The sequence below is a fragment of the Arachis hypogaea genome, chromosome 5 (genome assembly GCF_003086295.3).
Source record: "Arachis hypogaea cultivar Tifrunner chromosome 5, arahy.Tifrunner.gnm2.J5K5, whole genome shotgun sequence".
In the NCBI taxonomy this organism is placed as follows: Eukaryota; Viridiplantae; Streptophyta; class Magnoliopsida; order Fabales; family Fabaceae; genus Arachis; species Arachis hypogaea.
In genome coordinates, this window is record NC_092040.1 from 114807823 (window position 1) to 114822858 (window position 15036).

General features: G+C 35.2%; 2 protein-coding genes across 2 annotated transcripts; both read left to right on the forward strand.

The window, feature by feature from the left end:
• The first annotated feature begins 3518 nt into the window (after positions 1-3518).
• Positions 3519-5677, forward strand: LOC112803019 (uncharacterized). Its single transcript, XM_025846468.3, has 2 exons — positions 3519-4902; positions 5009-5677. The coding sequence occupies exons 1-2, from the start codon at positions 3861-3863 to the stop codon at positions 5554-5556; spliced, it is 1590 nt and encodes a 529-aa protein (XP_025702253.2). The 5' UTR covers positions 3519-3860; the 3' UTR covers positions 5557-5677.
• A 5779-nt stretch (positions 5678-11456) lies between these two features.
• Positions 11457-13234, forward strand: LOC112803018 (uncharacterized). Its single transcript, XM_025846467.2, has 2 exons — positions 11457-12879; positions 12978-13234. Exons 1-2 carry the CDS (start codon positions 11799-11801, stop codon positions 13058-13060), a joined length of 1164 nt encoding a protein of 387 aa, XP_025702252.1. The 5' UTR covers positions 11457-11798; the 3' UTR covers positions 13061-13234.
• Positions 13235-15036: the final 1802 nt, after the last annotated feature.

Here is a 15036-nt window from a genome sequence, read left to right on the forward strand (position 1 = left end):
GAAGTTCGTTGTAACTGAGAAGTAGTGCGTGTAGCACTGTTGGCGTGATGTATCTTCAACAGTTCGATTCCGTCAGACAAGTGTTGAGAAATAGTTAAACACAACATCTCAAAACTGGCTAACGTAACTTTGAGACTGGTAACAGATAACAGTCGTCTTCGGTAAGAGATAGAGAGAAGATTGAGATTGAGAGGATCTGCCATAACCTAATTGAAAGAGAAGATAGTGCAATTTTTATTTTATACTTGTTAGCAACACTATGCATTTTTCTATTTGTGTCTCACAAAAACTTACGATTTCACCTTCCTGCTATTTCGCTGTCCTCTTCCAAGAACACAACGCCTAATACTCACCTTAAAGCGAGGAATTTATTTCCATTGTTTGGCAGTGCAGAGTTATCTATCTTAATTTGTATCCTACCAAAAAAACAAAAATATTTTGCCCCCAAAACCTTTAATCTATCCTATTTCTTAATCTAAATGCTTCATTATCACTAATTAATAATTAAATGTATGAAACAACAAAAGAAAAAATGAAATAAACCTAAAGCTCTGTCAAATGATAATCAGCACCGCGTCTTGTTAAATCTTAATTTAACTACTGAAATTTGATCCAATGTTCAAAATAACCCTCATAATTGCGTTGTCTTCAATTAGAACCCCTAAATTTGCAATCATAGTTTTGTTCTGTCTCTGCAATCATTTTTGTCACCAGAATGTTGATCTGGCGCAATTGCATGACATAGTAGATATTACTTAAATAACGGCGTATTGGTTTCGCATCCAAATCCTTGGAAAACTAGTAAGGGTTTTTTTTATGTTTTGCATTTTATGGTCGTCGAGTGGAAAGAAAGAGAGTTTTAACCAAAAAACAAGTGAAACAACGGGTTTTGCAAATTGAGAGTTTTTCATAGGGTTTGGACATGAAACCAATGTTCTGTTGCATATGATCCTATTTGGGGCCGACGAAATTGTGGAATCATTCTAAGTATCGGATTAAATTTCAGGGGTCAAATTGAGATTTAACTCTCCCAGCAAATAAATCCTTTTTTCTCAGTGTTCATATTGTTGATGACGGAGTCGGCGGAAAGAAGCATGCCTGTGGTTGGTGACAGACCAAAAAATCTTTGGCATCCCCATTGAGAAGTTAGAAAAATTGGGGAAGAATGAGGTTAGGAATTGGAAATCCCATCTTGAGCTGGCTCCCTTTGATTTGCATTTGGAGCTTCCAGAGAACAGCATGTTGTATCCCTTTATTTTTCACTCGAAACTTTTCTTATTCGGTGGTCCAACCGATTCTGGCACCAAGATCTACCAAATCTCCTATGTCAGCGGCGACACGTTGGACATATCTACCGCGGCCACCACAATTACATTGCAAACATTCAAGATGAAGTTACTTGGTGGTGCATGATCAGGCACCGGGAGAAAGTGGGACGGGGTTATGGGTTTTACGTTCCCGTTCCGGTAAATGGCATTCCTTGTCCATTCATCCTTCTTGGCCTTCCTGTTCGATGCTGAATGATAAGCTCTTCTTGCATTGCTCGTCCGCACCATGCATTGACTATGCCTACGACCCCAGAATTGCCACGTGGCATAAACTGGAACGCGCATTTTCTTCTTCTGATCGTCAGTTTCACCGACCCCTTGTGCTCGTGTCGTCCCTTGGGGATGTAGGTGATTGCAGGGTGGTGCTGACATGTACGTATAGGCTTTACTGGTGGATAATCAAGATTATTGTGTTCGCCATCAAATTCCTTAATGAGTTGTGTAAGGCGATCCAACCATCCTACTATAATAATATGTGCACAGGAATGAACGTGGTTGACCTTGGCAACAGCAAAGTATGCGTTATTATCGGTGGTCTCGCAGAACGCATTCCATCCCTTTGCATTTTATTTTAGTAGTTGAATTAGGGTTGGTACAAGAGGAGGAGGAGCAGAGGTTTTTATCTGTGCATGTACTCGTGAATTAACGTGAATCAAGCCTTACTTAGAGGACTGCCGTATTGAAGTGCTCAACACTTCCTTTATTTGGAAAAGTCTAGGGCCAGCAATTTTAATGAATTTTCGTCAGCATGTAATTAGTAGCAAAAGGTAAGGCATTAAATGAAATCTCACACCATCAGATCATCATTGATAGTTAATTGATGGCTAATAATCACAAAAGTTGCTGCGCCTAACATTACTTTCTTTTATTTTCTCGCTCAGCAAGGGAATGCCTCGCCAACGTCCTTACTCACAAGGTATAATGTTGCTTATTGTTAGGGATTTAGAGGATAAATTTTCTTTATTTTTTAAAAAATTTGTTGTTCTTAAGAACGGAGAACAAAAGTATTTACTATCTTGACTATTATATATGAATTTTGTTAGGGAGACGGTGATTTTTGTGAACAATATAAATAATGGACTCTAAAATTGATTCAATAAAGTAAAAAAAAACACTCTACTCTTAAAGTACCTTATAAACTTTAATATTAGAATAATGATCCACACACCTAATAAATTGAACATTCTAACATATTTATTGTTCACATTATTTAATATTATCATTATTTACCTATATTTGTTCATTATGACATTCTTCCAATTTAAGGATAACAACAAACCCCAAAAAGTTCTTTAGTAAAATTTGGGTATGCATTGATATGAATTGAAATGATAACTCTGTAATTCAACAAAGGTACAAAATATTCACCCATTACAATTTTTTTACAAAACTCAATTGACAATATTTCAAATTCGAATTCCAAGTTGTGTAGATGGCTTTAAAAAAATCAAATTTTATCTGGCTCAAGCTCAACAATGAGTTTTTTTTTCAAATAAATTATTTCAGTTTAGAAAATATTTTAATTGGACTAGAAGTCATTCCATATGCAATATTTTTCAGAAAAATATATGTGCATATGGTTTTTCTGTATATATAATCTTCTTAAGTTTTAAGTTATACATCTAAAATCCAATGTATTTTTATAGTTTTTACTTATTTATTATAGTTTAGTCTTTTAAGTTATACATTTAATATAAAACAGTAAAACACACAGCATTTTTATATGTAACTTATTTTATTTATCGTTTTTAGAAATTAGAAAAAGAGAAAAATACTTATAAATACATATCATATCATCTACTTCTGTTATATATAGGAAAAGTCTATGGGGCAGCAGTTTTATTGAATTTTGGCCAGCATATAACCAGCAGAGTAAGGTGAGCCATTGGATGAAATCTCACACCAATTTCACACAAATCTCACACCATCAAATCCTCATTGATGACTAGTTGATGGCTAACAATCACAAAAATTGCTACCCCTAACATTACTCTCATATATATACATTGACATCAAATTATTTATTGACATATTAAAAAATATTAAATTAATATTAATATTAATTGATATATTAATTTATAACATATGGACCCGTTCAGTCATATAAACCCAAGAAAGGAAATGGAAGAAAGTCCATATGCCCATAAAACCCCCCTCCCCCTAAGAGTCCAATAAAAATATTAACAGAAAAGAAAATGTTCGACCAAAGTAAAGAAAGCAAAATAAATGAACGAACATTAACAAGGGAGAGGAGTCCTTCAAAGAATTCAAAGTGTGCCCAAGTTTCCCACAGTTTCATAGATCACATTAGCTTTAAGGGCAGGTTTATATCCTCTAATTCCAAAGGATAAGTAGAAATCATGATGTATCAAGGTTTTACGGGAGGGGTTCTAAATTTATTGTTTACAAAACAAATATAGGAGTAGTTGAATTAGGGGATTCTACTGTGCAATGCATTGTATGATATCAAATATGGACAGAATTTTCAGACAGTAGAATTTATACTGCATTGTTTACAAATTTGTTGAATGAATGATTTATGACAATTTTTCAGGAAATTTGGGGAACAATCAGGATAGGGATTGGAAATCCCTTCTTGAGCCGGCTCCGTTTGATTTCCGTTTGGATCTTCCAGAGTCCTGCTCGTTGCATCAATACTTTATCTTCGACTCGAAGCTTTTCATAGTCGGTGATCAAACCAATTCTGGCGCCAAGATCTACCAAATCTCCTATGTCGGCGGCGACACGTTGGACATATCTGAGGCAGTAGCGACGGGCGCAATCCCTCCGCTACCGACCGGCGACTTCAGTTTCCTTAGAAACATTAAAGATGACGTTTACTTGGTGGAAGATGATGCGACACCACCGATAGGGTTATACGTTTTACGTTCCCGTTCCCCGAACTGGCATTCCGTGCCCGCTCCTCCAACCGAACTCAACTCTGATAATTATAATTTGCTTTTTGGTTTCGTGCTGAATGATAAGCTCTTCTTGCATCTCCCGTTCGCACCAGGAATTGCTTATGTATACGACCCCCAACCTAACGCATGGATTAAACTGGAGCGGGCACTTTCTCATCCTGATTATGTTTCTTTCTTGAGTGTGTCGTTCCTTGGGGATGTACGCCATCGCAGTGTTGTGCTGACATGGACCGTGGAGGGTCTTTGCGGACCTGGTGTGAAATATGACATACACGCTTTGCTGGTGGATAATCAAGATTATTGTATTCTTCGCCATCAACGCCTTGATGAGTTGTGTGAGGCGATCCAACCATCCTTCTTTGAGCCCGCAGATCTCAACTTGGTTGACCTTGGCAACAGCAAAGTATGCGTTATCATCGGTGGTGCTGCAGAAGTCATTCCATCCGTTTGCATTTTAGTAGTTGAATTAGGGTTGGTACAAGAGGAGGAGCAGCAAAGGTTCTTATCTGTGCGTGTACTCGTCAATCGAGTCTTCGATATGAGGCCTTATATCTCAAAGTACGGCGGTCTTCAAGGGCTCTGCACCTCCTTTCTTTTCTCGCTCAGCAAGGGAACGTCGGACATAGACAGGGATGCGGTGAAGGATCATATAGGTGAGAAGATTGATAGGGTGTAGTGTAGTCTTTGTTTTTGTTTTCTTTTTTTTTTTTGTTATTTTGTGTGCTTATAGTCTCATGGTTGTTTGATTTATATTGGTAGGTGAGAAAGTTCCCACCCGGACTTCGGCATCTCTGGAGGCCTTTTCCAGGAAGAGGTCATCCGGGAAGGACGACCTTTCGACAGAAGGTGATAAAGATAATATGGTCAAGGTTGCTCAATCTAAGGAGATTAGTTTAAGGAGAAGAAAGCTAGAGTCAGCTGTTGTAGGTCTTGATAAGTACCTGGAGGTTTCTCAGTTGAAGGATAAGGCTAGAGAATTGGGTATGGAGGACATGACCGAGGCTTTGAAGCCAAAGGAAAAAGAGTCAGGGGAAATGGTAAAACAGATAACTACTTTGCAGTCTCAATTGAAGGAACGCGATGAGAAGATTGAGGCATTAACTCTAAAGGTCGGTGAGATGTTTTGGAAAGGGTTTGATCGTGGATTTGATCGTGCTACAAGTCAAATTAAGGCTCTTGCGCCGGATGTTAATGTGGATGATATGGATGTATCCAAGATTGTGGTGAATGGAGTATTAGTGGATGCTGACATCTTGGAGGATGGTTGTGATGAATATGCTGCGGATGTTGAGAAGAAAGACCCATAGTGTGGTGGTTATCATATGTATTTTAATTATTTGCTGTTAGTATGGATGATGATGTAGTATGTTGGATTCTAAGTATTTTGCTTCTGGATTTTTGATGAATACCAGTTCGGCTATTGTTTTACTTTTTCATTTGTTTGCATGATTTGCTTCACTGAGCTATTGCCGTTAGAAATCAAATTTGAGGTCCGACTTGTTCGTGTTGTTTTCCAACTTTTTGTTTGTTGGTTTGATAAGAGATCATATGTAATGTAATACCAAATATAAATGGCGACGACTCTGGTGGCTTTGTTTACGGTGACTATAGATGGCTAGGTGTTGACCTGCCAATAAAGATACGACCGTTGTAAGGTTTCACAAGGTCATTATCTATGTACTTATAAGGTAAACTATATTATGTACAGTCCAAGGATAATAATAAACAATTTTTACTGCAAAAATAAATAAAGAATTTTAAAAAATGGGTAAGGCTAAAACAGTAATTGCATGTTGGATTAAATGCTTCCACAATACCAGTGGTGTGGAAGCAATTGTTCATTGTCGGCGGCAGTTTTGAGGTGCACGAACACAAGCCACAAATACAGGAAAATTGATGTAATATACTATATGATGTTGCAAATTGTTTTGGTTCTCTACCTCAAACTTGAAATTCCATGTGTTGGAGGTGCAGGTGAAATTGTGTAGGAAAGAGGGTGTGAAATTTTGCAGCCATGGAAAATTCTCAGCGACAAAATTGCTGGGACAATTTTATTGAAGGGGGTTAGTTGTTAATTTCATACAAGTGTGAGACTCGTTATTGTGGCCGAAAATGAGCATGGATTTGGCATTGTAGTTGGACGAGAGTAGAGATCATTGCTAGGATAAGGAGCGGAGAAATGACGGAAGAGAGGACCAGCGGAAAGTTATCAGGTGGCGGCGATGGAGGAAGAGACGACCAGTTTAGGTTGCCAATAAGCAGAGTGGACTAGTGTGGTTGGTTCCATATTATTGGGGCCGCTGCTTGCGGCGATTCCACTCTCAACGAGCCGCCAAGAGTTTCAAACCAAAGCCACCAAAGCCTTCCAAGTGTGGCAGTGACAACAAATGGAACCCAAAAAATGATTTTCTTAATTTTTATTTTTATTTTGAAATTTTTTCAATTTGTCTTTTCTAATGTTTATTACTTAACCACAGCAAAACTAAACAATTACTGTATCGTGTTAATAATTTCACTGCATCTTAACCCAGTCAAGGAATAGTCAACAGTAAAACTAGCTTCCACGTGTCTCTTTCTCATAGATGTATTTAATGTAGCCAGCTTAGCCACCGTAAACTCAATGCTACCAGAGAACGCACCAATATAAATTACTTCTACTGGAGACCATTCCCTTTGTGTAATTGTTGTTTAATTCGGTTGATTTTACTGAAGACTGCAAATCTGCTGATGGATACAGCAATGTAAGAATTTATGGAAACTAATAATTATATTCCGTAAACAGCACTAATAATCCATATGCATGCAATTATCTTTCAGTTAGATGAATTCCTTTGTAAAGGCAAGTAAGGGTATGAATGGGCCGGATGAAATCGGGTTTGATGTGATCCAGATTCGACCCAAAATATATACCGGGTCTATTTATTAGACTCGAACCGGCCTTAGACCCGATGGAACCTATACACTTTCGGGCCACGATTATATCGGGTAAAAACTGGATGGAAACCGGGTCATTAACATTGCATTACCTTGATACCTTCTTATAAGTTAGCATGTGAAAATATCCAAATTTCCAAAACTCCAACTATTATTTGACATGGTAAAATTCACTTAGAAAAACAAGAATCAACTCTTCTCTAAAATTAAAGCATAATCATAATCAAATACTAATATTGTATAATAATACCAAATATTTAAATCAATACAAATAATACAACATTATGTATTAGTTTAAAATTTTATGCATTTTAAACATAAAACATTAACTTATAGTTTTATAATAACTAATAACACAAAATATTAAGGTTTACAATACTTAAATTCCACATAAGAATAGCCATCATCCATCACTAATAACACAAGATATTAATTGTGTATGATGACCGGGCCACCGGGGCGACTTCAGGTGACCCGAGCCATGGCCCGGACTCGACCCGAAATAATGACCGGCTCTATTTTTGAAACCCTTACCCGACCCTAGACCCAATGAAATCACACCAAATTAGACCCTAAAATGCTCGGGACCGGACCGGGTCTTCGGGCCGGGCCGGGCCACGAAAGGCAAGGCTCAATGTCTACTTACCTCATCAATAATAGTCATAGATTTGCTTAATTTTGAGCCTGTTCAAGAGCTGGTGCGGTCATGCGTTTTGCAAAAATGTGACAATACAGTAACAGAATTCATCCTATCTTTTAGGCCCTCATTAGGATTAATACGGTAAACTACTGTGATATATTTGAGAATAATTATATGCCAAGTATTCTAACTTATGTGGTGATAAACTAATCTTTGGTAGAATGTTTAGGAATTTTCTCTAATTTTAAAGCTTTTTTGTGCCAGCCTTGTTTGTCTCTTGGTTTAACTGCACCCTTTGTAGTACTTTCACGGGATTCATTTACTAGCATTCTAGTTACTTGGATTTTTGGGGCCAATTAAGCTTATAGAAACAGTGTCCTCTCTTACATGCAATTTTGAAATTTTATTGTTGTGCTTGTTTTTGTGTATTTACTATCAAATTATTTTATTAAATATACTTGTTTTTCTTATTAGGTTGTTAAAGTAGCAGATTTTGGCGTTGCTCGTTTCCTCAAACAGCAGAAACTGGGACATATATAGATGGATGGCACCAGAGGTTTGTCATATGAATAATAATAATAATAAAGCCACAGAATTTTGAAGGTTCTTGTGCATGGATGCGTAAGTTTGATCAAGTACATATTTACATAAGCAGGATATTGGTGTATTTATGTGCATTTTCCTTCCTTTGTTCTGCCTTTGCTGTTTTGTTTGATTAAAAGATGTTTCATGAGGTGCCTTGGGTGTCACACAGGTTTGCTTTCCTCGTAGGGAGACTTTATTGTTTAAGCAAAATGATCATACTCTAAAATTGAAAACCCCATAAATTAGAGCCATAAGGTACATGTCAATTTAGCAGTCTGCATCTCCACCGTTTCTTTGCAACATGGCATTTTATTTCTCCACTTATTTCTTCAAAATTCTTGAATCGGGTTTTCTTATTCAAAATCAAATCAACCAAAATGTTAATCAGCAATTGATATTTTATTTATGCCCTCAAATTAATCGTGTCATAGAAATTTCATACTACCTGTTCTCTTTTGTATTTCTATAAATTAAACTGAGGGTATTTGTTTTTTGTTTCCAATTGAAAACCCAAAATTTTAAAAACACAAACTGAAAATATCTCCTTTTGTTTCCATCTTCTTGCACAATAAAATAGTTACCTTATTGATTGTTTATGGATTCTGTCTTACAGACAATTTGAATAACATTACAAGTGATGATCAATTCGATGAATGTTCCTTCCAAAAAAAAGTTCATTGGAGGTAATTCTCCATTATAAATAAATTGGATCTTCTAATTTTTCTCTCTTCTTATATTCATATCTGCAGTGCAGGCTTTTTATGCCAATATATTGCTGCCTGCTCTGTGTGGCATGCTTACTAGGCTGCTGCTTTTTGTTGGTTTTAGATTATTGTGTTAAAATTTTATTTATGTAGTTGGTGACTTGGTGGGATATTAATTATTTTAGATGTTTTTTTTGTTTCTCACGGTATCCTCCGATCTGGCAATTCAAAGACTAATCCGTGGCAGTACTGAACTCCATTTAAAGATTTGCCATTAACTTTTAAATGTTACTTATTACAAAATATGTCTCTTGTCTTGTGTGCATCTTGCAGGTGAAATGCAGTAATCTGTAACGAGTCAAAAGTGGCCCAAGGCCCAACTAAGATGAGTTTTACTAGTAATTGAACTATTATAAATAGATATAGGAAGAATGTAAATGGTAATGATAAGTAGAGTTTCACATTTCTTAGAAAAAAATTTTTTTGTTTGTTATGTTCAAAAAATGAAAAATAGTTGGAACTTGGAATTAAAATTTATTTATGTACATTAAAAAAAAAATTTTTGAAGGGGAGCCTCGGAGCAGCGGATGAGTTGTCTCCACGTGACCTCAAGGTCACGGATTCAAGCCGTGGAAACAGCCACTGATATAATTATCAGGTTAGGCTGCGTACATTACAACCTTGGTTGCGGCCCTTTCCCGGACCCTGCGTTAAACGCGGGACGCTTGTGCACCGGGTTGCCCTTTTTACATTAAAATTTTTATATTTTGAATGGTTTTGTCTCTCCTATTCAATAAAAAAAAACACAATAAAATATGCATGATACCCAGATATTTGTGTTACGGGTCTTTCTATGATGATTTTACTTGCTATTGTTCTAAACTTCTAAAGGCTTTATTATTTCACTTTTGAAAGCATTAGTGGTATGTTATTCACTTATATATTTTGGATCTAAACTTTCTTATTTAATTTATCCAATTTTGCATATAGAGCAAGATGTTGACATGTTTATTCGTGATCGTGATCCTAATCAGCAGTAGCTTAAATTTCAGCAGCTCCCAACATTCTATATATATTATTGATGGCTCAATATTATTGTTCATTACGGTTAGTGGTTTTAATGGATAATAGCTTACCTAATAGGCTTTAGCCAGGACTAATTAACCTTGAAAATGAGGTTGACTATTCATTTACAAGGCATTTTTTGAGTTCCTCGAACAATTGATTGAAATTTTAAGACTTTTAATTTCTTTTAAAAAATATAAATAATAATAAATAGGGGTGTTCAAAACTAAATAAAATTGTCTATCGAAATAAAAAATTAAATTATTACACGTGCATCCAATTATATAACGTTACATTAGTAAAAATAACTACATTTTATATTACTTGCGCAAATGATAATTTAAAAGAATGTATGTGATTGTATGATTATGTAAAATGTAAAAAATAAATTATTTCAGTTTAGAAAATTAATCTAATTGGAGTAAAAGTAATTCCATATGCAATATTTTTCAGAAAATATGTGTATATGGTTTTTCTGTATATATAATCTTTTGAGTTTTAAGTTATACATCTAAAACACAATATATTTCTATAAGTTTTACTTATTTATTATAGTTAGTCTTTTAAGTTATACATTTAATATAAAACACAACATTTTTATATTTAACTTATTTATTTATCTTTTTTAATTTGCAAAAGAAAAAAAAACTCAAATAAATATCATATCATCTACTTTTGTTATATATGTGATTTAATTTTTATACACTGATAATAGAAAAAAAAATTACATTAACATCTAATTATTTATTGACATATTAAAAATATTAAATTAATATGAATATTAATTGATATATTTTTATAACACATGGACCCGTTCAGTCATATAATGATTATAATCCCAATAAAGGAAATGGAAGAGTCCTTCAAAGAATTCAAAATGTGCCCAAATTTTCCACGGTTCATAAATCATAAGCTAAGATCACATTAGCTTTAAGGGCAGATTATATATCCTCCAATTCCAAAGGATATGTAGAAATCATGATGCATCAAGGGTTTAGGGGAGGGGTTCTAAATTTATTAGTTTGGATTATTCACAAAACAAATCTAGAACTAGTTGAATTAGGGGATTCTACTGTCATGAGTGATTTGGAAGATGCAATGGATTTTTGGAAAGTAGGATTAATCTACATCAAATTCAAACCCCCTCTTTTAATAAAATAGAAAGAGTACGCAAGGATAATAAAATTGTGAAAAAATAATAATAAAAAAAAGGATAAAAAATTTTATTGATTGTTGATTGATTAAATGATATACTATAAAGATAAAACTAAGTATATATAAAATATTGGTCTATAAAAAATAAAAATAAATAAAGACAAGATAAAGATAAGATAGAGATAAAGATAAAGATAAATTATAAGATAAAATAAAGACTAAAATTATAATTAAATTTGTGTGTTGGGTTGAATTTGTGGGTTGTGATGGACTAAGGTAAAAAAGTGATTTAATATCTTTTAGATACGCATTGTTGAATGAATGATTTATGTCAATTTTTCTTGGATTCATATAAACGGGGTCTCTGCATCCAATCTTCTATAACCGAAAGTCCGAAACCCTAGCCTACGTCTGCCTTCTATATAACAAACAAATAAATCCTTTGTTCTGTGTGTTCATATTGTTGATGATGGAGTCGGCGGAAACAGGAGAATGCCTGTGGATGGTGACAGACAACAAAATCTTTGGCATCCGCATTGAGAAGTTAGAAAAATTGGGGAAGAATGAGGTTAGGGATTGGAAATCCCATCTTGAGCGGGCTCCCTTTGATTTCCATTTGGAGCTTCCAGAGGTCAACATGTCTCCCTTTATCTTCGCCTCGAAACTTTTCTTAACCACTGAGCCAAACGATTCTGGCACGAAGATCTACCAAATCTCCTATGTCGGCGGCGATACGGTGGAAATATCTGAGGCGGTAGCGACGGGCGCAATCCCTCCGCTACCGACCGGCTTCCCGAATTACATTGCAAACATTAAAGGTGACGTTTACTTCGTGGGGCAGCTTGACGCACAGGGATTATGTGGTACGGGGTTATGGGTTTTACGTTCCAATTCCAGGGAATGGGTTTCTGTGTCCGCTCCTCCAACCGAATACGACTCTGATAATCTTGGTTGTCCTTTTGGTTTCGTTCTGAAAGACAAGCTGTTCCTGTGTCCCTTGCCCGCACGAGGAATTAGCTATGTTTACGACCCCCCAGCCAACAAATGGACTAGACTGGAGTCCACATTTTCTCCTTCTGATCATCATTCTCTCCCATCCTTTGTGTTAGTGTCGCCCCCTGGGGATGTAGGCGATCGCAGCGTGGTGCTGACAGGGAGAATGAAGAGTCTTCACGGCGGATCTCGTGTGAAATATGACATACACGCTTTGCTGGTGGATAATCAAGATTATCGTGTTCATCGCCGTCAACGCCTTGATGAGGTGTGTGAGGCGATCCAACCATCCTTCTTTAAAGCTTCGGACTCAGACCTCAGCTTGGTTGACCTTGGCAACAGCAAAGTATGCGTTATGATCGGTGGTCTCGCAGAACGCATTCCATCCGTTTGCATTTTAGTAGTTGAATTAGGGTTGGTACAAGAGGAGGAGCAGCAAAGGTTCTTATCTGTGCGTGTACTCGTCAATCGAGTCTTCGATATGGTGCCTGATAACTTAGAGGACCGCAGTCTTCAAGTGCCCTGCACCTCTTTTATTTTCTCGCTCAGCAAAGGTATAATGTTGCTTTTGTTAGAGATTTGGTGAATAAATTTTCTTTATTTTTTAAAAGACTTGTTATTCTTAAGACCTCACAACAAAATTATGTTACAGATTGCATCTCTCCAAGGAAAGTCCCCAAGCTAGCTGGTGGGACCAATCCAAGCAACCCAACAACATCATTTGAACAAGAATGACTAACTTCACCTTGTTCATGTATGCTTTATTTTATCAGATCTCTCAGTTAGACATTTCTATGTTTGGAGCTTTACTGGTAATTGAACTACTGTAAATAGATATTAGGAAGAATGCAAATGCCTAAATGGTAATGGATAATTTTAATAATGGATTCCTTTCCCCTTTGTCCATAATTGGGATTCTCTCTACTCTCTCTTCTCTCTACTTGCTTTTAATTAGAAAAATTCTTATTCTATCCTATCTCTCAAATCTTCCTCCCAACATAATCCTAATTGCGTATCATAGTGGTTTTCATATTTTCATATGTTAGGATATACACAAGATCATTGTAGTTAACCTCAATTTTCTACAAAAGCTAAAAATATCAAAGCTTTCTATATTTCCTTTTTTTTATTTGGTGATTAGTTCTTTTCTTTATTAACTATAAATCCTAATTTAAAAGAATTGTTGAATCACATATTTTTGTCATTATTGCCAAAGGAGTCAACATGTTTTTTTAGAAGATTTTAAGATTGTGGAGTAGCTATTAGCTAATTAGTGTTTATATGAAAGAAATGTTGAATTTGAATGAGACAGGAACCTACAAGAAGAGACTACATTTGGTAATAATTAAGATGCTAACACTCAAGCCTGAAGATACATAACATTATCTTCAACTCCTTCGCTTGCGTTGTATATTGGGTGAGATTGAAATTGAGTTGAAAAAAAAGAAAAAGAATTGAGCTCCTTCATTATTTCTCATTATATTTCAAATAATGTTCTCTTCTGTTCAGCTTCTTTGCTTCTATGAGCAGTCACCAGTATGTGAACACTTAGTGCACACTGAGCATAATAATGTCATATTATTGAAAGATAAGAAGCTAATATCAAACCCTTCTAATTGTTGCATAGTTCATGCAGTGAGGGAGGATTCACTGCAACAATTCTATGTTAATATGTTATGTTTTGGTTCAAGTGAACTTTGTAGATAAAAAAATTTACTTTATTTGCAAATTAGCTACTTGAAATTTAGCTTATTACTCTTTAAAGCTTTTGTATCTATTGTAGAATATTAATATTTGTTAGTATCTAATAACTGAAAAAAAGAGCTTATGTTTCTATGAATTTCCTTAGATTTTATATTTGATCGGTTGGTAGTGGTTTGAGTAAAGATGCTTGGTGGACTTTGACTCATTTCAAGTATTGATGTATAATATTGCGATGATGGAATAGCCCTTCCATCTTAGAATGTGTATTAACAAACTTTCACAAGGGTGCTTAACAGCTTAACTAATAACTAACACCTCAACTAACTACACTATCTATATGTCTATACAGGGGTGAAGCTAGGTTGAAGTTGAGGGAGGGGCCAAAAATTAATCTTGTAATAGAAAAAGAGTAAAATAAAATTTTTAAGGGGGGCTAAAATAAAATTTGTACACAATTTATAAAGAAAATTTAAAGTTTGGGAGGGGCCATTGCCCCCCTTTGGTTATATGTGGCTCTGCCCCTGTGTCTATACACAAAAAAGTTTCATTATGTATTCCACAAGATATATCAGTGTTATGGTTCAAAAAGATTTAAAAGTTTATGACTCGATTATATTCATTATTTTTAAAAATTTACATTTAATAGTATGTAATTAAATAATCTTATAAAACTGTTTCACGAAGAAAATAATCTCTTTAAAGTTATTGTAATTTAGTGATACAGATAGTCAGATACTTATTTTATTCTTTTAAAAGGATAAAATGTATTTCTACTATATATATATATATATACATGAGGCTTTTCAGCCCAAAGAACAAAACAAACTAAATCTGAAAAAAGAAACATCACTACTACCAGTTTACAAATTTAAAGAAATCTCAGAAGGAAGATGCTCAAAGCAAAGGTATTCTGGTTGGATTCAAGAACCAAGTTTGCCAACTTATCAGCCACATGATGTACTTCTCTATATAAGTTGCCCATATACTTGAATCAGTAACTTTGATAG

Bases quoted from the DNA above. Each gene is read 5' to 3' on its own strand.
- LOC112803019 (XM_025846468.3), top strand. From the start codon at position 3,861: ATGATTTATGACAATTTTTCAGGAAATTTGGGGAACAATCAGGATAGG. The intron at 4,903-5,008 runs GTGAGAAGATTG...TTATATTGGTAG, and splicing joins TGCGGTGAAGGATCATATAG to GTGAGAAAGTTCCCACCCGG.
- LOC112803018 (XM_025846467.2), top strand. From the start codon at position 11,799: ATGATGGAGTCGGCGGAAACAGGAGAATGCCTGTGGATGGTGACAGAC. The intron at 12,880-12,977 runs GTATAATGTTGC...ATTATGTTACAG, and splicing joins TATTTTCTCGCTCAGCAAAG to ATTGCATCTCTCCAAGGAAA.